General features: G+C 44.8%; 1 protein-coding gene across 1 annotated transcript in view; it reads right to left on the bottom strand.

The window, feature by feature from the left end:
• The window catches only part of cntln (centlein, centrosomal protein), an 80556-nt gene that overhangs the window by 41250 nt on the left and 13622 nt on the right, over window positions 1-25684 (bottom strand). The window contains exons 9-12 of the mRNA XM_070983598.1: window positions 17797-17937; window positions 11192-11311; window positions 8355-8476; window positions 4808-4924 (exon numbers count right to left, since the gene is read on the bottom strand). Of these exons, the coding sequence (XP_070839699.1) occupies window positions 4808-4924; window positions 8355-8476; window positions 11192-11311; window positions 17797-17937 (500 nt within the window). The remainder of the gene's footprint in view (window positions 1-4807; window positions 4925-8354; window positions 8477-11191; window positions 11312-17796; window positions 17938-25684) is intronic.

Below are 25684 nucleotides of genomic sequence, written 5' to 3'. Positions count from 1 at the left end.
ACTGGTGGAAACAACTTAAGACGTCCACAGCATTCCCTGTATAAGAGGCTTGTTGATGCCGCGAGGTATCCTAATACGCAATAAAAGAATAGCATCATTTTGTATTCATTAAACAGGAAGAAGAAGACTTTTGTTTAAGTAAACAGCACCTCAAAAGTCCATGACTGTTTGAATATGAAGAGAAATACTGTGGGCACATTACATCCTCTGCTGTATGTGTACATTTCATGGCTGAAGTCTGGATTAACTGTGTTCTTTATGCTCTAATTTTATCTTATTATAAGGCTACTGTAGCTAAAACTTAATGATGCACTGAAGCTCACATCGCAATTAATAACTAAGTATAAACCAGGTTTTTTTTTTTTTAGACAATAATTAATTGACCAAATATTAATGAAGGAAAAACCGTAGTTGTCTGATATAAAAACATGCATAAAACATGCTGTTTGTGTGTGTGCGTGTGGGCAAATGTGTCCCTCCTCTAACTAAGCCTTGGTCCGGGGGGCAAAAGACTCTCATTACTTCTAATACCTTTTAGCAAATCAAGATGAAACGAAAAGAAATAGAGAAATATGAGGAACATCAGGGTAAACTTTATTAAACGTAATTAGAGTCAACGTCGCTTACTGGGGAGGTTCACGTCCATAATGGTCACTCTCTGCGCGGGAGCTTCCACTGCTGCTGCAGTACAAATGATCTCAAAGGCTTTTTCCCCAGTAATCGCTGGCTAATTTATGCTTTGATGTCGTCTGAGTGTAGCATCTTCAGTCTGAGGGTGCGCTGCGTGTGTTTATTCTGTTTATTGGGCCTAAATAATCCCTGCCTCTTTTTAGCAACAGACCTTTAACAACAATTAACAAGCATGGACATGGAGTGCTGCAGACAGATGCATAATGAGGCAGATAGAATGATCCCACAGCGAATCCTCAAGCCCACCCTGTCCGTGGTTGCTTGCCAGCCATTTACTATAACCAGAAGGAAATCTCAATCAACAATCATCCTTGGTGTCGACTAGTTTCTCTCTGCCTCTTGCCTGAAAAGCAGTTCGCGTCTGAGAGATATTTTAAACTGGTTAAATGTTGAGAAATGGGTCCTCATTCCAGATTCTGTCAGCGCATAATAATCACACGGTTACATAAAGGAGAGGTTATTTTAGAGAGATGGGTGCTTCAGACAAAGTCAACTTGACTGCACCATTTCTAATCCACACTGATTTCTGGGTTTGCCACAGACACATTCAGTCCTGCCGACAGCTTTTTCAGTGACAGGAAAGTAAAACTTATCCAAAATTTCCAAATTTCATGTTGCAACGTTTCACGATTTCTTTTGTAAAGTTGCAGATTTCCTTATTCTAAACTATTATTTCCCTAAACCTTATTTCCCAGTTTCAATCAAGCAATGCATCATACTGCTGCATGGAGAAAGAGATCTGACTCGCCAAATTTCTCTACACAGCATTCAGTAATATTCAATTTACAGTGATGTTGATACGTCTGCGCCCTTCGTTAAAATTCAAAAGGATGCAGTGAACTCATTATTGATGTGTTCAGCGGATGCATCCAATTTTTTTCCCCCGATGAATTAATCGTGTTATCAGTCGGTTTCATTCGCATCCATCTGATGCACCAACCAGCAGTTCGCCTCTCGTTCCCACTGGTCGGGAGCTGAGGTGACTCTGGAGAATCTGGAGGGAAACACGTCTTTAAGGATTATATTGATGCTGAATTGACAGAACCTGTTGACAGATGACATCTGTCATCCTGTTCTTGTGTTTCTGCGGACGTGTGAGCAAATGTTAATATTTCTTAAACAGAGTCTGCAGTAATACTTCTGTTTAATTCAAATACTGTATGTACATTTTTATCGACTGGTCACCACCACAGAAACACCTGCTAACTGCTAAAATAGGATAAGCTTGTCTGACTTTCATTGACTGCGGTTGCTTATTGGTTTGAATAAGTGCTCATGGTCTAATAATATGTTTGTATTGACAGCTGATGGTAGTGATCAGCTAACTGTGTCAGTTTCAGCTTCTGCACAGTAGATGGTTTCCCTTTGTGTGCGTGTTTTTAAGCTACTTTCTACCTAAACGTGATCTTCCGGATGAAACTTGAAAGCTCAGCACTCTCGTTGCCCTTTTTTTTTCTTAGCATCCCTTTTATAAATAACATTAAAATGTATTCACCCAGAAACAGCTAATATTTCCCAGGCTAACCTGACCTCCTCTTTCTGTCCTGTGTACCTACTGACAAGAAGAGACGAGTAGTCCCGCCTTGAGAAGTTTCTCATCAGTGCGTTTAATGTTTAACTCGTGAAAAAAGTGTGATCTCACACTCACATGCTGATAGTTGCATGTGTGTTGAAACTTGTTAAAATTAGTCTTGATCAGCCCTGTTTATAGACCTTATCTCATCATTAACACATTACAATAACAATGAATAATGAGTTGTTCACATGTTAAAAATCAATCCAACATTCAGGTTATAGTTTTAATAAACTGTTTCTCAACCTATTGACTGACGCCTGATTACAAATTGAGTCTTCATAATATGTAATTATTACTTATTGCACCATTGGTTTTGGCCACAATGCCTCAATGAATTTGTATTTATTAAAGGGCTGAGTCTCCTCAGCCAAGCAGGGGCTCATGAACCTTGGATCGTCATGTGCAATTCAAACTTTCCCTTTGCTCACTGCATCCTGAGTAAATCTGCCAAGGGAGCGGACAAACAGACAAACAGACCTGTTTCACCTTCTTTCTCAACCTCTAATTCAAGTGCAGAGATTAGAGGAGGGCGTGGGCTTCATAACCTCCTCTTAACACGGTAGGGACCCACTGTGCAGGAGTTATCTCAGCAATATTCATTCTGGGAAATGGTCATTTGGGCCTCAAGACAGTGTTTTACAAGTGCTGTTTCTGGAGGAGGTGATGGGGAGCATCTGTGCACAATATCATGACAATGAGGAAGAGTGAATGAGAAACAAATGGAGAATCTTAAGAGAGACTCTCCTCTAAAGGCTGCCACTACGCATTTAAAGCTTTATAAGGGGCCTTTATTTGGCCCTAAATTTTTCAGCTGCCAGGAGTTAATTAGCCATTAGTGGTTAATTTCTAACACTTATCTAGCATAACCTTCACAAGCACAATCATTATAATACGGTCAATGGAACAACAAGCTGCAACTGCTTGCCCCAAGAGTTCCCTGGCACTTACGCTTCCACAAACTCTTGTTGTTGCAGCACGATGAAGCACACACTTTCGCCTTCTCTGTTGTCTCTCGACAGAAATTTGCATCGCAGGAAAGTAAAGCTGTGTCGGTTAAGCTGGCTTCATTCATAATCCTGACAACCCTGTCTGCTCACTCCTGCTCCTTTTCACAACAGGTCTGGAAGAAAGTGAGAGATGGAATAAACACAGCTAGTGTGCTTTTGCTCAGTTTAACACACTGAGCTATGTGTGTGTGCAGATGTGTGCCCTGGAACCAAGAGTTTTTCTAAAGCACAAGTTTAAAGACCCCAGCCAAGTTTACTTTGCACCAGCCACCCGGGTAAGGAGGGGCCCTGGGGGCAGGAATGGAGGAGATGAGGTGGAGCTGGTCAGGGGCACATGAAGGGGATCAACACTAACCCCGGAGGACAGGCCAGTTACACAGCTAGGAAAGAGGCCAGCCGCTCTCCATCCCTCCCCTTGCAGGTCAGTTCCAAGGACCCTGAGTGTTCACTGTAGCCCCCCACCCCCACCCCCGACCATCCAGTGCTCAGCTCTAGTCGTGGCCGGGCAGGCAGGCAGGCGGATGGACATCCCTTAACAGGCAGCATCGGCGGCACTAGGGCTGCTAGCCTGTAATTAGCTCAGACAGCTCAGGCTTGGAGAGAGGCAGCCGGGCTATATCATAATGAGCTCAGCTGGGATTAGGAGGACAGGGCAGGGGGGTGAGCAGAGGGAAAAGCGGTAGACGGGGTGGGGGGCAAGTACCAGAAATCTGGCCTCAGTCTACTGCAGCATCAGAGGGCCGGAGGGAGGCAACTGGGAAGACGAGTAGGAAGAGGGGAAGAGAAGGGTACAGAGGCACAGGATCGAGGAGGGAAGAGGTGAGGAGAGGTGAAGGCTGGGGGAGAAAGGAGAGAGGAAGACTGTGGCTTTAGGCCAAGCTTTGTGTAGCATCATAGAGGGTCAGTGTTAGTGGTACAGTTACAGGGGCTTCTCAAGATCAAACAAGACAATGGCTGTACTACACCCAGAGACAGACTACAAGACGGGAGGAAGGAAAGACAGACAGACAGAGAGAGAGAAAAGGAAAAACCAAGCAACAAAGAAAGAAATGAAATGAAAAGGCAGAAAAGCGTTTAAAACAGTCACAGCTTACAGACTGTAAGTATGTGAAGTATCTTATTGACACTCACTTAACAACACCAGCAACAGGACAAAAGTTTGGCATAAATGTTCCATTAAAAATGCAGTTTTTTCACAAAGACACAGCCAGGGATTCTGATAATGTGATTTTACTTCCTGCACTTTTATGTGTGAATTTTTGGGCAGCCAATTTTACAAATGAGCATCAAGTCTAATGATCCTGCTTTGGCCCCCGCTGGCTGGTAATGATGTGGAGGGCTAGGTGGATGCTGTGAAGCTGGGAAGGGCACGCTCAAATGTTAACACCCACAAACAAGAAGGGACAGTGGGAGTGCGCGCCGGTGTGTGCGCACACGCATGAGGGAGAGGAGTTTTAAACAAATGTGTGTATGCACACTCGGTGCTGGTGTTACCTATATTTCAGGCAGACAGCTCTGACAGCAGGTGACTTACTTTTCGACGGAGAGCTTCCTGGTGAGGTTTTTCAAGTAGGCCAATTCGTTCCACACCGCATCGCTGTCCTCCTGTCTGAGCTGCCGCGGATCTGCTCGCTTCATCCTCCCACTCGGCCTGGACGCACACACAGCACATGAGACAAAAGTACAAACGCAGAGGCGAGCCTCACTTATGACGCACGTGGAAAGAAAACATACTAACAAGGGAAAATGTTTGGTACTGTACATCACCTTGTTGCCTCTGGCCAATTCACGTGGGGTAACAAGGCCCCTTAATCTCACTCTGTTTTTGTTATTCAGCCATCTTTAGCAGTATTCAAATGAGCAGCCTTGACTTTGACATTTCAGTGGCAAATCATGTACCCACGTATGCATGTTTGTAAGAGCCCAGGGCACTGCCCGTGCGGCAGGGCGGTGGACCGTTCCCTGAGTGCCATGCAAATGTAAATAATGGCGAAAACACACTCGCAAACGAGGTCATTCAAATGTCTACACCTCACTTATGAATACTTAATGACACTTTGTGCTCAGTGGCTGCCCCCTTCCATTGAACCTCCCCTTCAACTCACGCACAGACACACACACGCTCACACACACACTGTCCCTGCTGTTCCCAACTGCATCCCTGCACACACGCAACTCATCAATCAGCCTTAGCCCAACACATTCGATTCCAATTAGCCTTTAATTTGCAAACTAAAATGGCTTTTAGTGAGAAATCCAGATTGCGAAAGCAGCAGATGAGAAGAGAACACCGTTTCTGTCACACGCACACACACACCGACGCACACGCTGCTGTTTCTCATTTTTACTCAATGAGGTGGAGGTGTGGAAATGGATTGTGAGGGTCACTGCTATTGCAGAGGGCTCCTTTTTCTATGGTCATTATTGGCTATGTAGACACAGCCACGCTACGCTAATACTAGTTAAATCCCGGTGCCTGGGAGTTGGAGGCTACTGAGGAACGGCAAATGTTTTCATTTAATACTGCTAATGCCCCTGTGAGCAATTTGGAGCCCTTGAACTTATTTGTAGTGTATGTGTGTGCTATCTGTGGGCTCGGGTTAGTTTCCCAGAGTGCAAAGCTACTTAACGGATAATCTCACTGTATAGTCACAGAGACTGATACACTTTTACTCATTCTGCTGCGAGCACAGAGCAAATTCAGCCTAAGCGATCTTCACACTGCCTGCAGCTGTAAAAGTACATGATATTTCACCCACAGCTCTGTTTGAATTGTCTCTGTGTGATTTTTAGGTATGTAGTGTATCAGCTGCATTCCTTATGAAAGGTGTATGAAGCTTTATTAAGTCACGGTAAAGCTTTATACATTTTAATTTGTTTACAGTGGGCCTAAAAGCTGTTGAACATGGAGCCATGAGAGAGCTATCTTCTTCAGGCCTCAGTGCTTCCTCCCCTATGGTATCCTAGTTTCCATTATTAAGCAGGAGGAAATAGAGAGAACTTTTCCACGCCGCTGCGGCTAATTGCTCTGATTCAGGGGGAATCTGTTTATGGGCGCAACTTTGATCAGAGTACGGATGCTTTAATAACCTTTAATTTTATTTGCTCACCCCCATCATCCCCAGTCTGATTAAAAAACTTTTTCCCTTCTCTAATATAAAGATGAAGTTGGCTTTTTCTGCAGCTCCTTCATGCCATTTTAGGAAAATATGGTGGTAATGGTGAATGGCAGTGTGGTTTCACTGGGACTGGCCTACTGCTCACCGCCTGCATGCTGATGAGCCAACGAACCCTTCGTCTGCCTTGTGATTGGCTGGTGGTTTCATCCTGGGCGGGACTGGCTAGCACACACACTGATGACATCACTCAGCTCGCAGTGCAGCAACCAATTGTCTAATGCAACACCTTATCCTGCTGATTAGAGGTGAAGATTGATAAGAGGGAAGGTGTGAAAAGTCTGGAAGGTGTGAAAATGACGGCAGAGTCTAACTCTAATAAAGTTTATTTGGCGTGTACTGTGTATATAAACTGAAGTATTTGTGGCAGGTAAGGACGGAGACACATCACAGCCTTTTCTTTTGGTCCTGTACACAAAAGGGGAACAAAAACGACCCCCCGCATCTTTCCAAAAAGGCAACAACACAGCATGGAAGCTGCAGGGAAATCCCTAACAAGCTGGAAAAGCAATGAGACTCGACGCCTATCCCCACTGACTTGTTAGGGCCCTGATTTCCAAGCACTAATGGGAGTATTTAAGTCATTTTCTATTGTCTCTCATTCAGGCTGGCATTACCCCAGTGGGTTTAGGCAGCTATTTAAGGATGGGGCTTAATGCCAAATGAATGCCAGGATCATAACATTGAGTGACTGGCTGGTGCCATGGAGGGCTCTGACTGAAAAGGGCAAAGCTGCCTATTGCATCAATTTTATGTCAAATCAGTCATGAAATACAGCTGCACTGACGCTGATGCTACAATCTTATTAGGTCTTCTTTGCTCTCAACCACCAGCCGGTTTGTCTTTTTATATAAACATACATGTTTTCTTCTCACAAAATCAAGGTCTTCATGCAATCTGTGCCAAAAGTGCATTATTTCACCATGCAGAACATTTCTTTGATAACCTGCTGAAACGTATAACGGCGGCACAACTGGTGTTGACTCTGAGTTTCCTCTGCGTCTTTGTTCCCACTGTCTCAGACACATGCTGTTGAGCCACGCTGAGCTGACATGAGCTGAGTCGAGCCTCGCACCGAGCACGCTCTCCCTCTCTCACTCCACTTTCACACGGGCTCACATTGCACCGCTGTTTTCTTTAATTAACCCAGAGAGAAAACAGCTGACGGGGTCAACACTTTGCTCCCGCGCGGCCACCAAACATACAGTATGCACCTTTAGTTACACTTTAAAATGGACTCAGCGACGCTGTTGGAGAGAAGACGCAGAGACGGGAAAAGTGGGAAAAGACTGGGCGAGACAATGAAGAGAACAGGGCCCTGATATTAATGACATTTCCCATCACATTTTCAGCTTTGTGTAAAAATCCTGCGGTTTCTGCTGAAGATAACAGGTCGAAGCAGGAAATGGCCCTCCCCCGTCCTCCTCCCTCCACAGGCCTTCTCAAACACCTTGCACCCCCCAGGACCAGACACCTCCAGCCTCTGGCTCTCACATCCTAATGAACGCTGAGGGAGAAGATACGCAGAAGCACACACACATTTGGCACAAAACGGCCCAAATTGACTGGGCTTAAAACCTCTGAGCTTTTCAAAGGCAAAGGAAGGAATTTCTCCCGCTTTCCCAGATCCAGCACTTAGGTCTTGTCAGACAACATGTGGAGAGCGGTGAGGCCCTAAGACTATTTGTGAGCGGTTTCAGAGGGTTGTAGCATTTCACAAGGGCTTTTAACATAAGGCAAGGTACGTTACGTGCTTTGAAACACCTCTTACTGACTGCTGCTAGGAGGAACTTGAAGATATCCAACTTACTGTTACCTCCCTGTGTCATGAATGCAATCCTGTGCATTGTGTGCATTTATTTGGTCACATTTTTCTGTACCAGGAGCTCGTTACTGTGTACTCACAGGCCATTTGATTTCTCCATCTCCTTCAGCTGCTCTCTGACGGTCTTGTAGTGGGTCTGAATCAGACGAAGGCGTTCGCGGCGTTTATCGTGAGCTCTTCTCAGCTCCTCGTTCTCCTCCATCTGCAAGGCACAGTGACAAGATCAGTTTCTTCCCAAAATGTGATACACGTCAAATGCAACATAACTTAATTGAGAAAGGGAGTCGGCTTCGTGGCGCAGCAGTGCGGTGGGGAAGTTGAGAAAAGCCCCTCACTGTCTACATATTTAAAGTGGTCTGCAGCTGGAACATCTTTGCCTGACAGAAAGCAGCAGGTTCACCTTCCTCCCTGACAAGCGTTCTCACTGGACAACTGAGACATCATTAAAGAACCACATCTACATGACGAGCCAATGGTGCCACAGAACAGCAAGCGCACACACACGCACACTCTCTTTAACCAACAAAGAAAGTCACTCACTGGAGTTACCAAGTGATGACCAGCACGTGTTGGTGCTGGTGGGGGCTGCAGCGGTGGGTTTGTTGCTGACACTGTTGTTGACAGCTATTAAAACACAGCGAGATTGGGCTCCAGCTTTAAAGAAGGAGTAAGAGAAGACGATATATAGATTTTTCTTGTCAGGGGCAGCCCTCCTCCCCATCACACTGACCTTAACAGCGAGGGCGAGGGAGAAAACACTTTCAACAGGCAGGACAAACAGAGGTGGAAAGAGAGCAAAGGAGGAGAGAAAGGCGGCTGATGAAAATAGACGAAAGAGAGAGAACAGAGAAACTAGAAAGAGAAAGCAAAAGAGAAAGTGAAAGGAAGAGTGCAGGACAGGTTTCTGCTTGAGTGGCCAAGGCTAGGGAGAGTTGTCGAGCGCTTTCTGAAGGGAAGGAGCTTGTTTACTGCTGATATGACACGGCTGCCCTGCAGAGAGGGAAATGCGAGCCCTCAGCCCTGTTATTATTAACAAGGACAAAGAGAACAGAGAGAGCACACAAACATGCGCCAGACACACAACCGGTGTGTGCGCGCACACACACAGTGCACATTCACACTGCCAATGTGACAAGTATGGATTTTCCCTTGTGCGGATTATTCACAGAGGACATCTACAAGACATCCTCGGCCCCTTCAAGCTGCCCCCAACCTCTCAAAAACAAGGCTCTAATGAAAGGGGCCAGACCAGGGCAGTGTGAACTGGTGGAACTAGGAGCTGGGGGAGGACACAGAAGAGTTGAGGCTGACTGATGGAGGAGGGGGCAGGATGGAGCAAGTGGCAGGGCATTAGCCACATCATGGCTTCCCAGGCTCCTTATAGAGCTTCCCCTGGGCAGCCTGGCTCTGGTCATCAGGCCACAGACCCTTGCCCACCGATCAATATAACCCCCTTACTCAGCCAGCATACACATCTGTGGACGTTCTCAAGCTGAAAAATAATTACACAGCAACAGCTACTGTTTACTTGAAAGTGTGCGGAAGAAAAAAAAAAGAGGCCATTATTATGAGAATTGTTTGTTTGTCTGCTGCTGTTAGCTGCTAAGGTCAACATGTCAATGGTACAGGCTGGCGTACCCAATTTGAAAGGCATTCTATTGGAAAGAATTGGATAGGATCAACTGGAGAACAACGGACGGAACACAGTGAAGTAGCGCTGCAAGACGCTGGAGGTGAGGTCTCAACTGCAGCTGATGGAGGGCACGTTGCTCAATGCTAGATCAAGGCACTAAATCAGGCTCTGAACTTACGCCCTTATTAATGTGGTCACAGATTTGAGTTGACAATCACAGTCTGTCTGTGCATACCTTTGGTAAATGCCCCTCAACTGGCAGACACGTAAATGGCACCATTAACTAAGACAGTCATGCGTGTCCTCTGAATCTACATTGAGCACTAGGTGTCTGCTGGTGATGTAATTCAGACACTTCAGCTCTGACAAGAAAATGATGCCTAATGTGTTCCTGGGATTGTGTTGAAAGGGAGGTGACCTCTGCATAATCACTCTCACTGGTCAGCCTGAAAGACGGAAGGAATAAGGAAAAGCAGGGAGGAGGACAACTATAGGGGAAATAAAATACAGACAATGGGAGAGGAAAACATACTCTGCTGACGTAAAATAAAAGAGAGAAAGACACATTTTCAGACCTTAAAAAGGCCATAGGGTAGAGGTAGTGTATTTTGCTTGCAGTAAATTTTGAGAGAGAGGGGAAAAAAAGACGTGGGAATGAGGAATAGTGGAGGAAAGACGTCATAGAGCATGCGAAGGTTAAAGGACCAATAAAGCTGATTCGTTTATGGGGAAAAAAATCCTGCTGCATCCACTTTCACCGGAGCAGCTCCTCTCCTGCTGCTTCACTGCCTACGCACGCTCTGTTTGTGTGCACATACGTATGCCTACGTGTGTGTGAAGTACACTGCCAGAGAAGGTCATGGAGGAGGCAGTCGCGGCACTGGTGCAATTGAACCCTTTGGAGACTGTGACTGTTACAGTGCTGCAGACCTTCCTACAGCCCAGCAGCTGATAGCAGCAATCATATGTGAGATAGTGGCCAGAGCAACAAGCAGCTCCATTAGGCCTGTCCAGTGCCCCAAACTGTCAGCGGGACACCGCCATCCCATTGAATGTACCCTATTCAGCAAACAATACCTTTAAGTAGTTCAAAGTCACTGAGAGTCAGCAGTCACACACATATAGGAGAAAACAGTGAGAGAGAAAAGGCAAAGAGGACGACGTGGGCAGCAGAAAATAAAGGACATACAGGTAGACATGAAGAAGAGTTGGGGAAAAACAGATGAATGTAGATGGGAGAAAACGGAAGGAGATTATGTGTATTCATGTATGTTAGCCAGTTACCTTCAACCGCAACATCTCCTCAAGGTCTTGAATCCTTCGTTCTGCTCCTCTTCCCCTCCCACTACCCAAATCCACACTGCTGGCTGGGGACAGAGACCTGGACCGCTGCACAGGTACACCCTGGGACAGGTAAGCAAAGAAGCACTGGGGTGAGAACTTGAGCACACTTCACTTACATGCATACCCATCCAACAATTAACATCTGCAGAAACACTGAGTGAATGCCAATAATGGAATTATCCACGTTCACTCCATTCCCCTCTCACCTTAAGTAAAACATGCACATTGTCTTCCTCAGTACACACACATGCACACACAAATGAACACGCTACCAGAGGAATAAAGCAAGCTGGAGCAGCAGTCCGCAGAAGCTGAAGGGAGGAGGTTCAGTTTTGTGTGCGTGTGTGTGTGTGTGTGTGTGTGTGTGCATGTGCGTGTTTGGAAGCAGGAGATGCAAGCTGAGAGCGGCAAAGGTTTCTCCCTGCGACTGGCTAATGAGTATGTTCATTTCCATTTACATTGTTTCTTTGACAATAATGATGTCCCATTAGGGGAGACTAAAGGGGCTATAGATTCCAGAATGTGCTGGGCTTCATTACAAGAGGTGGGCAGGGAGGCCGCTCTAATTGCTCTACTAGGGGCCTCCAGGTTACACTTGATAGGACAACTGGAAGAGCCGCCGATTAGGGGGGGGGGGCGTTTGCCAGCCAGCCTTTTCTGTAGAAATAAATAAAGAAGTGGAGAAGTGCTGGGGCCGCACTGTAGAAAAGCAGTGGGAACAATATGCTAGCAGAATATGAATATGAGAGGATATGAGGCCCCCTGTGGTGCCAGGCAGGGCTGACCAGATGGCAGGCTAAAATATGCAATGTGACTAAACATACAACAGTCCTTGGGCTGGAGCGGATGAGGAGTACAGGAGGAGGAGGTGGTGGTGGTGGTGGTGGAGTGAGGAGGTCTATAATAGGACGGTGGATCAATAAGCCCCCTCTCTCCAAAAATGTGTTCTGATGGCTGTTAGAAGCTTCGCTGTCCATTAAAGTTATAAAACTTTAGATTTCAGCCCTGGTGGGTCTGGTGACACCTGTGGGTGCTGGTAGAAACAGCAGTGCATTTTTATAATAGAGATCCAAGTGTTTAATTCAAAATGAGACACGTATCAACCACTAGGGGCAGCAAACACGTCTTAAGGGCCTGCTCAGGGGAGCGAGGGCAACTCAGGCACAGCATTCGTCAGAGCACAGCGCAGCCAAACAAACTGTGGTTCATTTCAAAAGTTGTTTAAGACTAAAGAGTTCGGTGCACCACGTCTATGAACCGCCTTCTGTGAAGACCTTGAGTGTGGTCGCGAAACTTAAAAAATGTAATAATGAAAACTGCAAAGGCAACCAGAGAATGCAAATACTATGCATTTAACAATAATGAAAGACGCTCGCCAAAACTGGAGTTTGACCTTACGAAAATATTGAAGATTATAATGAGAATAAGTACACATTCATGTCGCTTGTCTAGTGCCAACATGTTGATTCTCATTTTATCACGACAGCATGCGTATTTCTAAAATCGTTTGCCTGTGACAAAGATTTCTGAGCATGTTAGTGTTATTGGGAATGTGCCTTTGGGCTACATTTGACTCTTGTGACCTGGTGTGCCCGGTTCTGCTATCATGCCTGCATGGGTGCCAACCATGTGTTCTAGCTCAGCCTTAATGACTCTATGCAACTAATTAGCAGATTGATCTGCATATTCCTGATGAGTGGCAGGCCAACTGGCTTCGCCTGTGTGTGCACGTGGGAAACACAGAGGCCAAAAGGGGAAACCAAATCACTAAAAGCCCTGAACTTAAAAGTAAAGATGACCAACTGCAAAAAGTGTGAGTCATTCAGGGTGGATGTTAAACAGGTTTTCAGGTAGAAAGTGAAATATTGAGTATTCCCCCATTAATGTTTCTCTGTATGTGAGAAGTAGAGGAGATAAACTACTGTGTGTTTTGTCTACCAGGAGTACAGAGGCAGACGACACAGAGACAAACGCCTGGGATTTGCTGCAGTCCAGTTGGACGTCTGTCTGCCGCAGGTTCAGAAGACACATGAATGCCCTCTGTTTGTGTGGGAAGCTCTGTGTTGTGGCATTGTTGTTAATGTTCCACAAGACAGGCCCGAAGATAAAAAACAGAGCACGAGGCAGAGAAAGATGTGGCCGCTGTCTACCTCAGCTCGGCAGCTGGTTGGCGGCCATGATCTGACCTGTGCATCGCACAGAGTGCATGAGAGTGCAATGCAGATGGAGGGGAGGAGGACGTACAGTAGGAGGGAAATGAGGAGAGGCTTGTATCTAAACAGAGTCTGTATGCAAGCAAGAGCAAAACTCTTATTCAGAGGGGTCAGTGTCACTGGCTGTAAAGCAAAGAAGAAACATTTCATCGACTGCCTCCCTCCTCCTTTCACCTCCTCTCTCTCTCTCTCCATCTACCAGAGAGAGGGGTCACTGTCATCAATGGGCTTCTTTATGATTGCTGCAGCGTGTCGTGTGCATCTGGAGCTCTCAAAGCTGACCTTGTTCAGGTTCCCTGGCAAATGGGAAAGCTGTGCGTATGCACATCGGCACAGGATAAGACACCGTCACAGACAGAGAGACATGCATCGACATGTAAACACACGGGTACACACGAGCACAAAGCAAATGAACACACACACACACACACAAAATCTAAAAAGGAGCACAAAAATTCAAAAGACCAAGATACACGACCAAACAACGGGCTGATATCAAAGGAGGTGACCTTAGAAGTGAACGTGGCAGGTAAACAACATGGTGTGGTGCTCCTATAAGAAAACCAGCTTGGAAACAAAATACCAAAGTGAAAGTGACGCTGTGCAAACTTTTTGAACATATTTGGTTACCAGGGTAACCCCAGTTCTCTGAGAGCTGAATGAGGTACCTCACTATGGGAAGACCAATCACAGAAGATCCACCACCACCTAGAAAGGGACAGACCAACCACATAAATTGCACCGGCTGGTCCATCCACCTTTAGAGCTACATGTGGCCCCCAACAGGGTCTCCTCAAGCGTACTTCTCCCCCGAAATACACAAGTACAACAGTGCTGTGCAATACTTTGCTCAGTTCTGAGAACCGAGGTTATCCTGGTAACCGAATGCTCTCCTTCAAACCTCACTCAGTATCTCACAGTGGAATACACAGCCCACTGCCAAATAACATGCTCTGAAGCCCATAAGACCTCAACCTAGGAGGGCTGAAACCACACTCTCCCCTGCACAACTGCGGTGAAATAGGGTTGGGCAATTGGACAAATATGTTGGCTATCGGTTGATTTTTTTGGGCGGTTAATTTATTGGTCTTCTCTCCAAAAATGAGTGAAAGCCACAGATCAGCTACAGACTCTGTTCAGTGAGCCCAGCAGCATGTAGTTCACTTGTCCATTTAGTCGGTGTCAACGCCTGGACAGTTTTAAGAGAAAGCAACATTAAGCCTGCACACACCAAGGAAAGGTGTACATGCAGCCTGCAGCCAACAGGCTCCATTCATAACCCTCCTTATTAAAACACACCTTAACCTCTCACATGCCAAGCCCAAAGAGCAGGTCATTACAAATGCCAGCTCACATCTCTCTCACACCAAAGCATTTTGGAATTGAGCATCCATTCCCCGGAGAAATAATTCAATTGCCCCAGGACAGTAAATCCGCTCCACAGTTTAACACATTAAGAAAATGTGTCACTGCCCCACATTATCAGTCACCAAGGGATTGGTGAGCCCTAGATCCTCATTGCCAGTGATTTTCAGGCTAGAGTAGTCCTTGACGAGAACTCTGTGCCAAAAAGGTTGATCCCAATAATGCTTCAACATCTTCATACATGCCAGGACAGCAGTGGGTGGCTGTCAGGGGGTCATCTAAGCAGGAAGCTGATTTCTTCTGCCATATAAATCCCTTTTCCTCCTTGTCATCTTGCAACATGGGCCAGTTGATGCCCAAGCTGGCCAGGTTGACCTCATGGGATATAAGGGAAGACTGAGCCTCCTGCTTATGGAGCGTCTGGGCTGTGACGCCTGCAAAGGGGGACAAATGGCATCCTCATTCTTGCTGAGGAAGGAGATCCATGTTAACGTCATTTTTGCCTTCCTCTCCATCACCAGAGTCGAAGAGCTGGCTGAACGGAGGGGGAGCAGAGGGTTCAGTGTTGGGTTCCAACACCATGTTCCTCCAGCAAGCACTGGCTCAATCCAGCTTATCTTTGGGCTTCACTGAGGTGTTGGGAAGTCAGAGAATGGCTTTTGATGGTGGCAACACTCACAAGCGATGGTCCAGAATTGTAGCCGGTGAGGCACTGCAATACTCGTAGGACTCAGGATTTGCAAGCAATGCCTGGGCATGCTTCTTTACTCCAACACACACACAAAGAGGGGATGGGGTAAATATTAATGAAATTAGCTTTTTTTAATCATTGATAAGTCAATTCACTTCTTTCAAAAAGGTATTTTCTAATTCAAATTACCTTTTTCTTCACTCAAAACCTGATAATATCATTTTAATACACTTGCACTATGTAGTAAATTGCAAGCCATGTACCACTGTGACCTGCTTGTCACCTCAGCCAAACATCACAGTTCACTTGAGGCACTTAGCATAAGAGCTGCAAATTGTGTCCTCGGTGGTAGCAATGGGCTGCACAGAGGCCTCATTTCAAGAGCTTTTGACCTTGCAGATTGGTATTATTGTTTAATTTGAGTGTAATGAAGCACAACAGGTTTATGGTCCAGCATCATCATACTTAGGTATTAAGTGTCCGCCGGCGAGAACCACTCAGAACGTTCAGGTTTTTAATAACAGGTTTACCACGATTTATAAGGTTGATATGATGTTTGTTATTAAAGCTAATGAACTTAAGTTTTACAACTCCTTTGACTTTATGGGGACAGAGAGTATCAAATATTGGCTGAAGAGATGAACATGCCGCTGTGCCGCATGGTTGGTGGCTGATTGAGTGACGAATGTTAGTCCACTCCGACTGTTGACCGCTTTGTAATCACTCAGGGACTAAAATAAGAAAGTCTTCAAAAAGAAACTGAACTATGAAAAATGAATCTAAAATCATATCTTAAACATTTATAACATTTAATTATAATCTCATTCAATTTAAAGCTTTTCCACTGTCAATCCTGCTCCATTTTTCATTTGAACTTGCATTGTACAAATTTAATTACTGAATAAAATAAAAAACATTGATTTCAACAAACACTCGACGAATACATTTTTCAGTTAAATGGTTCCATGTGAACATGTTAAAGAAAAACTTGCAATTTAGATTTAATATCTGTGGACCCATGCAATGCAATAGATATGTGCATCATCAGGGGCAAAAATACCATTCCCAAAAACAGAACGCAATCATGCCTCCGAGCCCGTACAATAAACCTTACTCCATCCTCTATGAACGACTGAGTCTTTCCAGGATGCCCCTTTCATACCCAATCATGATCCTCTCACCTGTTACCAATGAGCCTGTTTACCTGTGGAACGATCCAAACAGGTGTTTTTGGAGCGTTCCACATCTTTCCCAGTCTGTGAAACGTGTTGCTGCATCAGATTCACAATGAAAAAACAGATATTTACAGAAATCAATGAAGCCAATGAGGAAAAAACATACGAGAAGGTTCAAAATACTGAATTCTAAAAAAGTACCCGAAGTGTAGGTTATGAGAGTTGACAGACATGTTTGATATAAGTGTCTGTTGAAAAGGGCAGCACTTTGTGTTCGACACACTGATTTAAACAGCATTTAAATTCAATTAGGATTCATGTATATTATTCAGCATAAAAAAGGTATGAAAAATGTATTGTGTGCAAAATGCATTATAGTCCCGCTCTAATTTAAAATATTAGCACTAGGATCGAAATTGGCATGTCTTAATAACTAATGGAAGGTGCATAACAACCGTGTGTGTGTGTGTGTGTGTGTGTGTGTGTGTGTGTGTGTGTGTGTGTGTGTGTGTGTGTGTGTCATAGGGCAAACATAACATCGGCTCCAGAACAGGGAAGCACATCAAGTGATGTCAATACTATTTATTTATTTGTACAAAATAATCACATTACATGCATAAACTGCCAGAACAGAAGCATGTCCGCTGAAGCTATAATGAGGACAGCTGTATAAATCAAACAATGTGCTTCAGGCCAGCTTTGGAGTGAGTGAGGCCATCTAGAAACATGTCCTGCCAAACTTATGAGTGGAATACTGAGAAGATCAAAAGCTTCTTTCTTGTTCATAATGTACTGCTGAAGCGATAAATTAGCCAGTGCCTGAGCCCAAGGCATGCGTGAAACCAGCAGCACACGTCGGCCTGGTCACAGTAGGAGGGGCATCTGTGTATGTGTGTGTGTGTGTGTTGGGGGTTCAGGACAAAGGTTGGCAGAGGCAGGGTCTGAAAAATCACATGATTCTCAACAGACCATTTCCTTCACATCCCTTCTGTATGGCTTTGATCTAATCTGAGCCAAGTGCTAACGGATAAGTGTGGGCATGTTAGCTGCTCACCCACATGGCGTCTTTGTCATAATTGGCAGTAGTGTGTGTTAACCTACCTGCTGTCTTCTGGCGGACCTGGTGGATCTGCGTTGAAGGGTCTTATCCTCTGGTCTGGGATCTGAGCCTTGGGTGGAGGCCCAGTCAGAATCAGGGCTAGACCTCTGAGCTCCAGCGTCGACCTGCTCTGACGCCGCTGCCTGTCAGGAAAGAGAGACAGAGGGTGCATGTTTGTGAGTGAGAAACCAGAAAGAGAGGGCAGTACAGGCCTACAGGTGCAGAGAGCAAAAGAAAAGGGACAAAACAGACTGTGAATCCAAATTCAAGAGGACTTGGTTTGCGGGGCTGCAGTGCATACAATATGCTCCAAAAGGACTGAACTGTCACTTGACACTCAGATTTGTTTAAATGTGTTCAACAAGTGTCAGACTGAACAGGACGACCCTCTAATGTGGGTCAGAAATTAACTGATCCATAATCTCTGATGTTCTGGGACATATTGTGGAATACAAAGGAAATAACATTAGACAGACGGGTTCCTCACCCATATTCACTCTGCATGGTTTTATTATGTTTTTTTGGCCATTATTAGAAAACCAAAAACAGGAAATAAACACAAAGAGAAACAAACACACATTTACGAGCAGTTAGACCAGATTAAGTAGTTATTATTACCAAACTCTGACATAGTTTTTATACAAACTGTGGTTATAATCTAGATTTAAACTGTCGAGATAGGTGAGGTAAACTTAAGTTTGTTTATCTCCTGAAATCTAAAACATCTGGAAAACAGAAAAGTTAATCTCCTGAAACTGAAGAGCGAGCACTCGTCTTTCCTCTCATTTTTACAAATCACAGTAAACACGGAGAAATCCACAGGAGAGGTGGAGATACCAGTTTGCATATCAGTTTGCACCCTGACATCTAAAGGGGCCACAATGCAATACAGTCATAAGCACATGGGTCCTGGTCGGGAGAGCTGGTTCTGCCCTGCACCGCCTTCTGGACACCATGGAGGAGGCAAGTGAGAGGAGGATGTTAATATTACGTCTTGAGTAATATTACGCTTTTTTTTTTACTATATTGCATATATTTTTCAAATGTGCAATAGTACAAATACTGTATTTATTATACATATCTGACTCATGTGCAATGCTATTTTTCATGGCAACAGTATTCTTATAGTCTTGTATATAATGTACAAATATATATAGTTGATTTTTATTATCATGTTCAATATCTCCTGCATGGATTACTAAAGTTTATCTTATCTTATCTTGTGCTTTGAATAAGAGATGAGGCCACAATCAGATCATAGCCATACTCAAGTCTTCACAAACTAAAAGCCATAATTCCACCTTTGATTGGCAGCAGTTGTCAAAATTAATTCAGGCAAATGCAGAAAATCATGGGTAAGCAGTTCAACAGACGAACCCTCGCATACCGGACGTCCATGTGACACTTCATATGCCAAAGTCAATAACCAGATGTGCTGTGGCAGTCGGACAGCTTTCTACCACCTTGAGCGTCATGGTGTGTGTGTGTGTGTGTGTGTGTGTGTGTGTGTGTGTGTGTGTGTGTGTGTGTGTGTGTGTGTGTGTGTGTGTGTGTGTGCGTGTGCGTGCTTTCATGGCGTCTATTTATCAGTGTCTATTAGCCGGCGTCTAGCAGCATCTGCACACCTCAGCACACAATGGGGACCACCAAAACAAACTGAAGGGGACGAGGGCCCGCCCACAGAGGAGCACACACTCATTAATGAACACATTCACACACGTGCAGTAACAAAATGCAGAAGCATAAGTATTGATTTTATAATGTCCATGTCGTTTAAGTGTCACATTCTGTCCTCACACCTCTGCTGATAGTGTTATGGACATATCATACGGCACTTTGTGGGCGTGTGTGCACAGAAAGGATGGTTTTTAGGGACAGGATACATTCTGCTTTACAGACACATCCACTCAATAGCCAGAGGGCACGTACAGTATACACACTCACGACGTTCAAGTCCTTTATCCTGAAGTTAACACTCACCCACACACCTCCTGACTCCATCACCTTGCTGCAAATATTCTCATCTTCCTCTTCTTGTATCTTTAACAAAAAGGTGTGAAACACTAAAAAAACAGCCTCACCTGCTGCTTTCAACAACACATCAAATCAAAGCCTTTTGACAAACAGAGGCCTTCACAACTGTGATGCACTTGGAGGCCATGCACTGAAGAGAACCGCACAGGATGTCATCACCTTTTTTCCGCCGAGTCCTGATTGCATTATCAGAAAGCTGGCATCTGGGCGTGACCTTGTTAACTGCCAGGGTAATCAACTTTAACCAAAGGGGAGGAGAGGGGATGATAAATTATTAGTGAGGAAGATTTTGTTCATGTTTTATTAAATTGGCCTGTCAAAGGGGGTTGGTCAAATTATCTGGGGCCTCGTTTATTGGAGGCCGGCCATATTGGCGCATCTGTTACAATTATTTATAATTTCTAGGCAGTCAGGAGGACGGACTGGGTTTTTCGGCATCAGCCACATAAAGCAATTTAGAAATTAACTGATGTGGGAGTGTCTAAGTTTTTTCCTCTCACAATCACTCATCTCCATCCTGATTTTAATCCAGCACAAAACAGCAAAAAACTGCGAAACGGTAGAGAGCAAAAAACGCAAAAAGGAGAAAAAAAATAAACATGTTACAAGCGGCTTATTGAAAGCAATGGACGGGGACGGAGCACGAGATGGAAAGAGAAGAAGAGAGCATGCAGGTGCAGTGAAAAAATGAGCAAGAGATTGGGGGGAGGCTGAGGGAGGGGGGGGGGAGAAGCCGGTCTTGGTAATTACTGAACACGATTAGGTTCTTGGGGGAACTTGTCTGGCACTCGCAGCCCTCGCTGGTGAGGATGCGGCAGGCAGGACCATATGGAGGGAGGCTTGTGATTGTGCTCCCTGAAGCTCGTGACCCGTCTGCTGCCGAGCCCTTGAGCTGAATGTGAAATGAGACTTGCCAGGCCTAATGTTCTACACATGCACCATTTATGCCACAAAACAAATCTGATCACTGTTAATTATGTAGCAGCTATAATCAGGAGGGGCCCTGCAACACACACACATACACACACAAACACACACAGCTACATGCATACACAAATGTATACTCACACAATCAAATTCACACACATCTGTGGAGGGACAGGATTCGTGAAAGTGATTGGACGGGCTTCAGAAGTGAGGGCGAGAAGGTGCGTGCCCCCTCACCAGACCAGGTGCACTTTGTATTCAACATGGTGATTCTTCAAAGAGTGTGTGTGTGCATATATGTATGAGCGTGTGTTAACTGGCAGTGCAGTGAGGAGGGACTTTACAGAAGGACAGCACACAGTGAGTAGGATGTAGGTGCGTGTCTGTTTCTGTGTGCGTGTACACAGCCCTGAGTCCTCCCACACAGGCTGTTTGACCCAAGTGTGTGTGCTCAAACGGGCGAGCGCACGTATCTGCAGCGGCACATGGCTGTGCTTCATTAATGAGGCGAGCTGTGCTGCACAGAGGTTCTCATCTAATGAGAGCAGTTGAGCTGGTAAAACACACCACTGGAGTCCGTGTCATTAGTATGTCTCTGGCCCCGGACGTGGCCCAGCTCCAAACACACACTCATAGACAAACTCACGTTGACAACAGTATTTACTGATAACACGCTCGGCCGACAAAAGATAACATTACATGTCTTAAAATATTCATCAGGCTGTACTTTTTAAGCATCATTTGAATGTGTAAGCTCTCCAAAATGTTTTCATATGGAAAGAAAGACTGATCTATGTGGAGGGAGCATCGTATGTAAATACAAGCAGCAGGCTGCACACAATCGTTAGCATAGACTTCAGAGGTCCAGACAGTTAAGCTAAAGCAGTGAAAACAGGAAATGAGAGACGTTGCTTTCCATCACATTCTCCTGGACATCAGCAGAGAACATTAAAAGTACCGCCATCTATCTATACTGTTGGAAGGTGCACGGAAAGGTCAACGACACTAAGACGTCGAGTTATGTACAGTATATAAAAATACACAAGAAAACCCTCTGGCTTCTGTTTGCTGAGCTCTCGGTTAGAAAATTAATTCCAATGTTTCTTTTCAGCATTATGGTTTCATCGTTTTCACTTGATGGTTGCCATTAATGATGATGATGATCAAAAGAAACGCCTCACCTATGCAAAACGTGACCCGGCAAAGAGGTGGGTGTATTTACGCGCGAATGTGTGTGTAACTAGCGCTTTAATTATACATCTAAAAGCGTTTAGATTGGCTAACATAAATAACAAGCCAGAGGCAGATGTTAAAAACCATCTCAACAAGCTGAGGGAGATGCACCATGTGGGCTTATTTCAATTTATGAAAAGAAAAAAAAAAAGCCTGGCCACCTTGGGAAATGTTCCCTGAGTCAGGTTCAGTCTATAAAAGCCATTTGAGGGACTTCAACACGTTAACAGCATTCTGTGTATCGTATGTATGCAAGTGTAATAATACAAGGTGATGAACCAGATGCCTCTATTCTTTAAGAAAGCCTTAGTGGGATGAGAGTCCATATCCACGACATTTAACTCACTTCATACTGTGAAAACAGGCCTTTCCGCAACAGATTTTGACTTGTCAAAGCAGGAAAAGTGTCACTGATGAGGCTCTGTTCCGTTCAAGGGCCTCAGTGTGACAAGCCAGCATGCACAGCACCAAGACCCTGAAACTGAAGCAGCTACAACCCGGAATCCAAACAAGTTGGGACGCTGTGTGAAACATAAACAGGAATGTCATAACTCGCTAACTGTGAACACGTGATTGGATGAAGGAGATTACTGCATGGGCTCAGGAACACAGCAAACACACACAGTTCATCTGCTTTTACTAACATTTGCACAATATCCCAACGTTTTTGGAGTTCAGCCATCATAAATTTAATTTTTTACCCTTGTGCTTTGGTAAAAATGTTGTCTGTGGTGTTAAAAAAAAAAGTTTTAGTGAATGTTTAAAAGACAAAAGGGGCTTCTCGTGTATTCACATGAAACTTTTCTGGAGCGAGCGAGCGAACACTCCTGATTCCCCCCTTCCAACGTTGATGAATAACCAGTGCTTTGAACGACTGCCCACACAATTAACAACTTATCACTCATTTACTGTGGTGAAGGTTCCAGAAAGCCTTGAGGTCTGCTACGGATCCTAATGCCGGTCTTTAATCACCGCACGGCTCTGACAATAGCCAAACACGAGACCACGATAAACACAATGATGCAGTTAGGGAGATGGTTGTAAATGATTAAACGTTCACTCTACCAAGTTTTCTGTCCACTAATGAGGGCTCTTCTCTGCTTCGAGATGGTGATGGTGACCACCCAACCTGGCAACCCAACCCTCCCCAACCTGGCACTTTGTTCAGACTGCATCTCGTGGTGCGTGGGGGTCACGCGGGGGCCTGATGATCAGCCAGGCCCTACAGCTAGAAGATCAGGGCATGAGGCCATTTCCAGTCTGACACTATGCTGATGTCTCACTGTTTTAAGTACACACACACATGCACACGCACATGCAAACAAAAACAAACACAAACACACACGCACGCACGCACGCACACACACACACGCACACACACACACACACACACGAAAATACGGTGCAAGTAGTGTTAAAACAATTAGCCTATTTGTTGACCGACAAACAGAAGTCAACACTTCTGATATTCATTTAATCATTTAAAGCACCAAACACTCATTGTTTCCAGCTTCTCTGATTTTTTTGCGATGGGCATCTTCCAATCAAAACCAATTATTTCTGCCATTTTTTTTACACGACATGATGAATTGTAAATCACGATTGATCGATAATAATAATGATTGTTAAACACAGCATGACTCATGTGAACTCACGGTAAAGCAGAACTGTTTGGTGACTCGTCTCTAAGCTTTGGTAAAGCCTCTCTAAGCTTCCTGTAAAGAGTTAACTTGACATAAGACAGGAGAGAACAGACAGTCAATCTTGGTGCACAGCATGGAGGTGTAACACACAATGGGTGTTATTCCTTTCACCCACCCTCCTCCTTTATCCCCGCTCACCCCCCCTCCAAATAAAAAAAAAAAACACTGCGGGAGGGGTGTTCAAAGCCGTCGCTCTGGTCCATATTCAAATGAGCGCTGCGTCTCCCCCCTGCACTCCCGTTGCGATCAGCACTTTGATCACCTCCAATGGTAACTTCCACCAAAACATTTAAAATTAAAATCAAATCTGCCTTAACAACCTGAGCATTAGAATTTAACAGGTGTTCGGGAGGAAGTTGTTACAGAATTTGCGATTATGTGCTCGGCTACACACACCTTTAGTCGAACACGCACCCGCGCAGACACACACATACGCACATACGCGCAACCTGTCAGTGAAATTACAGAGTGGGAAACAGAAAGCCCTCCTGACTGAGTGCTATACCTTGGGATACCTGATCTGTTCACTTTGATGTCAGTAGGTGAGAAAGTTAAAAAACAAATCAGGCAGACAGCAGCTACATGTGTTCAGTAAACAAAAGTTAATATCAATTCTTAGCACAGGTTACATACCAGCTACTTTTCTAATTACAAGGAAGTGTGTGATCGGTTTGTTCATGCTGACCTGGGTGTGGAAGAGACACGGGGTACACACTCACATACATACTGCTCACACATGAATGCACGCACGCGCACACAGCACTAACTGCATCTTCTCTAAATGTAGTATTAATTACTGGGGGAACACTGCAGTACTGTATTTAATTACTGACTAAATGATCCATTTATATTTCACCGCTGGTTAAATTAACAGGGTTAAGTGAGACAGGGCGATTGTAACTCACTTAACATTTGAGCTGATATCTTTTAACTTGCACAGTCTGGGGGCAGCACCATCAGAGAAAATACCAACCGATCAAATTAAACAATTACAGTATGCGGAGGCACAGAAATTACTCAACTGCTGCAAAAATATTATCTTCCGCGGCATCGGCTACAGAGTTGTTTTATCTGCAACAGCAGGTAGTTTGAGCTGAAGCAAAAGTCAGTCTGCAGAACAGATTGAGAGACTCATTACAGCAACCAGAGCAGTGCCCTACGAAGTTGATGGAATGAGGGTGAGGGGCCAAGGGGTACAAGATATACGGTGGATGCCTGTCACGAGTCTCAAGCAAGTCTTTGACACTGTGTGGTCCAAGAAACACCAATCACCATATCATTAGGAGGTGTTAAAAGCCACTTAAAATGGCTGCAACATTAACTTTATGCGAGCCTCTACTGCCTAGGGGTGACTATTCAAAGGCAGTGAGCTAAAGCCAAACCCCTGCTGACTGACAGATGGAGAAGTGTAACTCCAACATCATCTTCAATAACATCACTGGGCTCCAATTAAATCACCTCTCTCAGCCTCTTATATTTCTCTGCTATCTGACCGGAGTGTGTTAAAAGGACTTCCAGGTACTTGGGTGGGAGGATAGAGAGAAGACAGATAAACTCAGTAAGTCAGACAGTGCATGCGTGCCCAGGACAGAGAGCTAGTGAAGATCAGATGGCTGACATGAAAGACACTGGTGCCAGGAGAGATGGATAGATCAAGGATGAAGTAGAGCGATATTAAGACAGTGATTCTCAGTTAAAGACCACCACCGCGGGCCATGCTGGTGCTTGTCGGTTATTACTGTGCCTACTAATCAACCTACACACGGCCGCATGGACACCAGGCAGGTGGTCGAGAGATGGATCATAATACGGCGTGTTTATTATTTAAGAAAAAGCATCGATACGTTATGGAAAAATTAATAAACATGCATATTTTGCCGTTCATACCGACACAAATGCATATCAAAGTTCAACAACTTCTGCAGCGGAGCAGACATCATAGAAAAGCACTTCTTAGCCTGGAGTTGCAATGCACTCTAAAAAGAAAGGGCAT

The sequence above is a fragment of the Chaetodon trifascialis genome, chromosome 2 (genome assembly GCF_039877785.1).
Source record: "Chaetodon trifascialis isolate fChaTrf1 chromosome 2, fChaTrf1.hap1, whole genome shotgun sequence".
NCBI lineage: Eukaryota > Metazoa > Chordata > Actinopteri > Chaetodontiformes > Chaetodontidae > Chaetodon > Chaetodon trifascialis.
The sequence above is the reverse complement of the archived record's forward strand: the minus strand, read 5'-3'. Positions and strand labels throughout refer to the sequence as shown.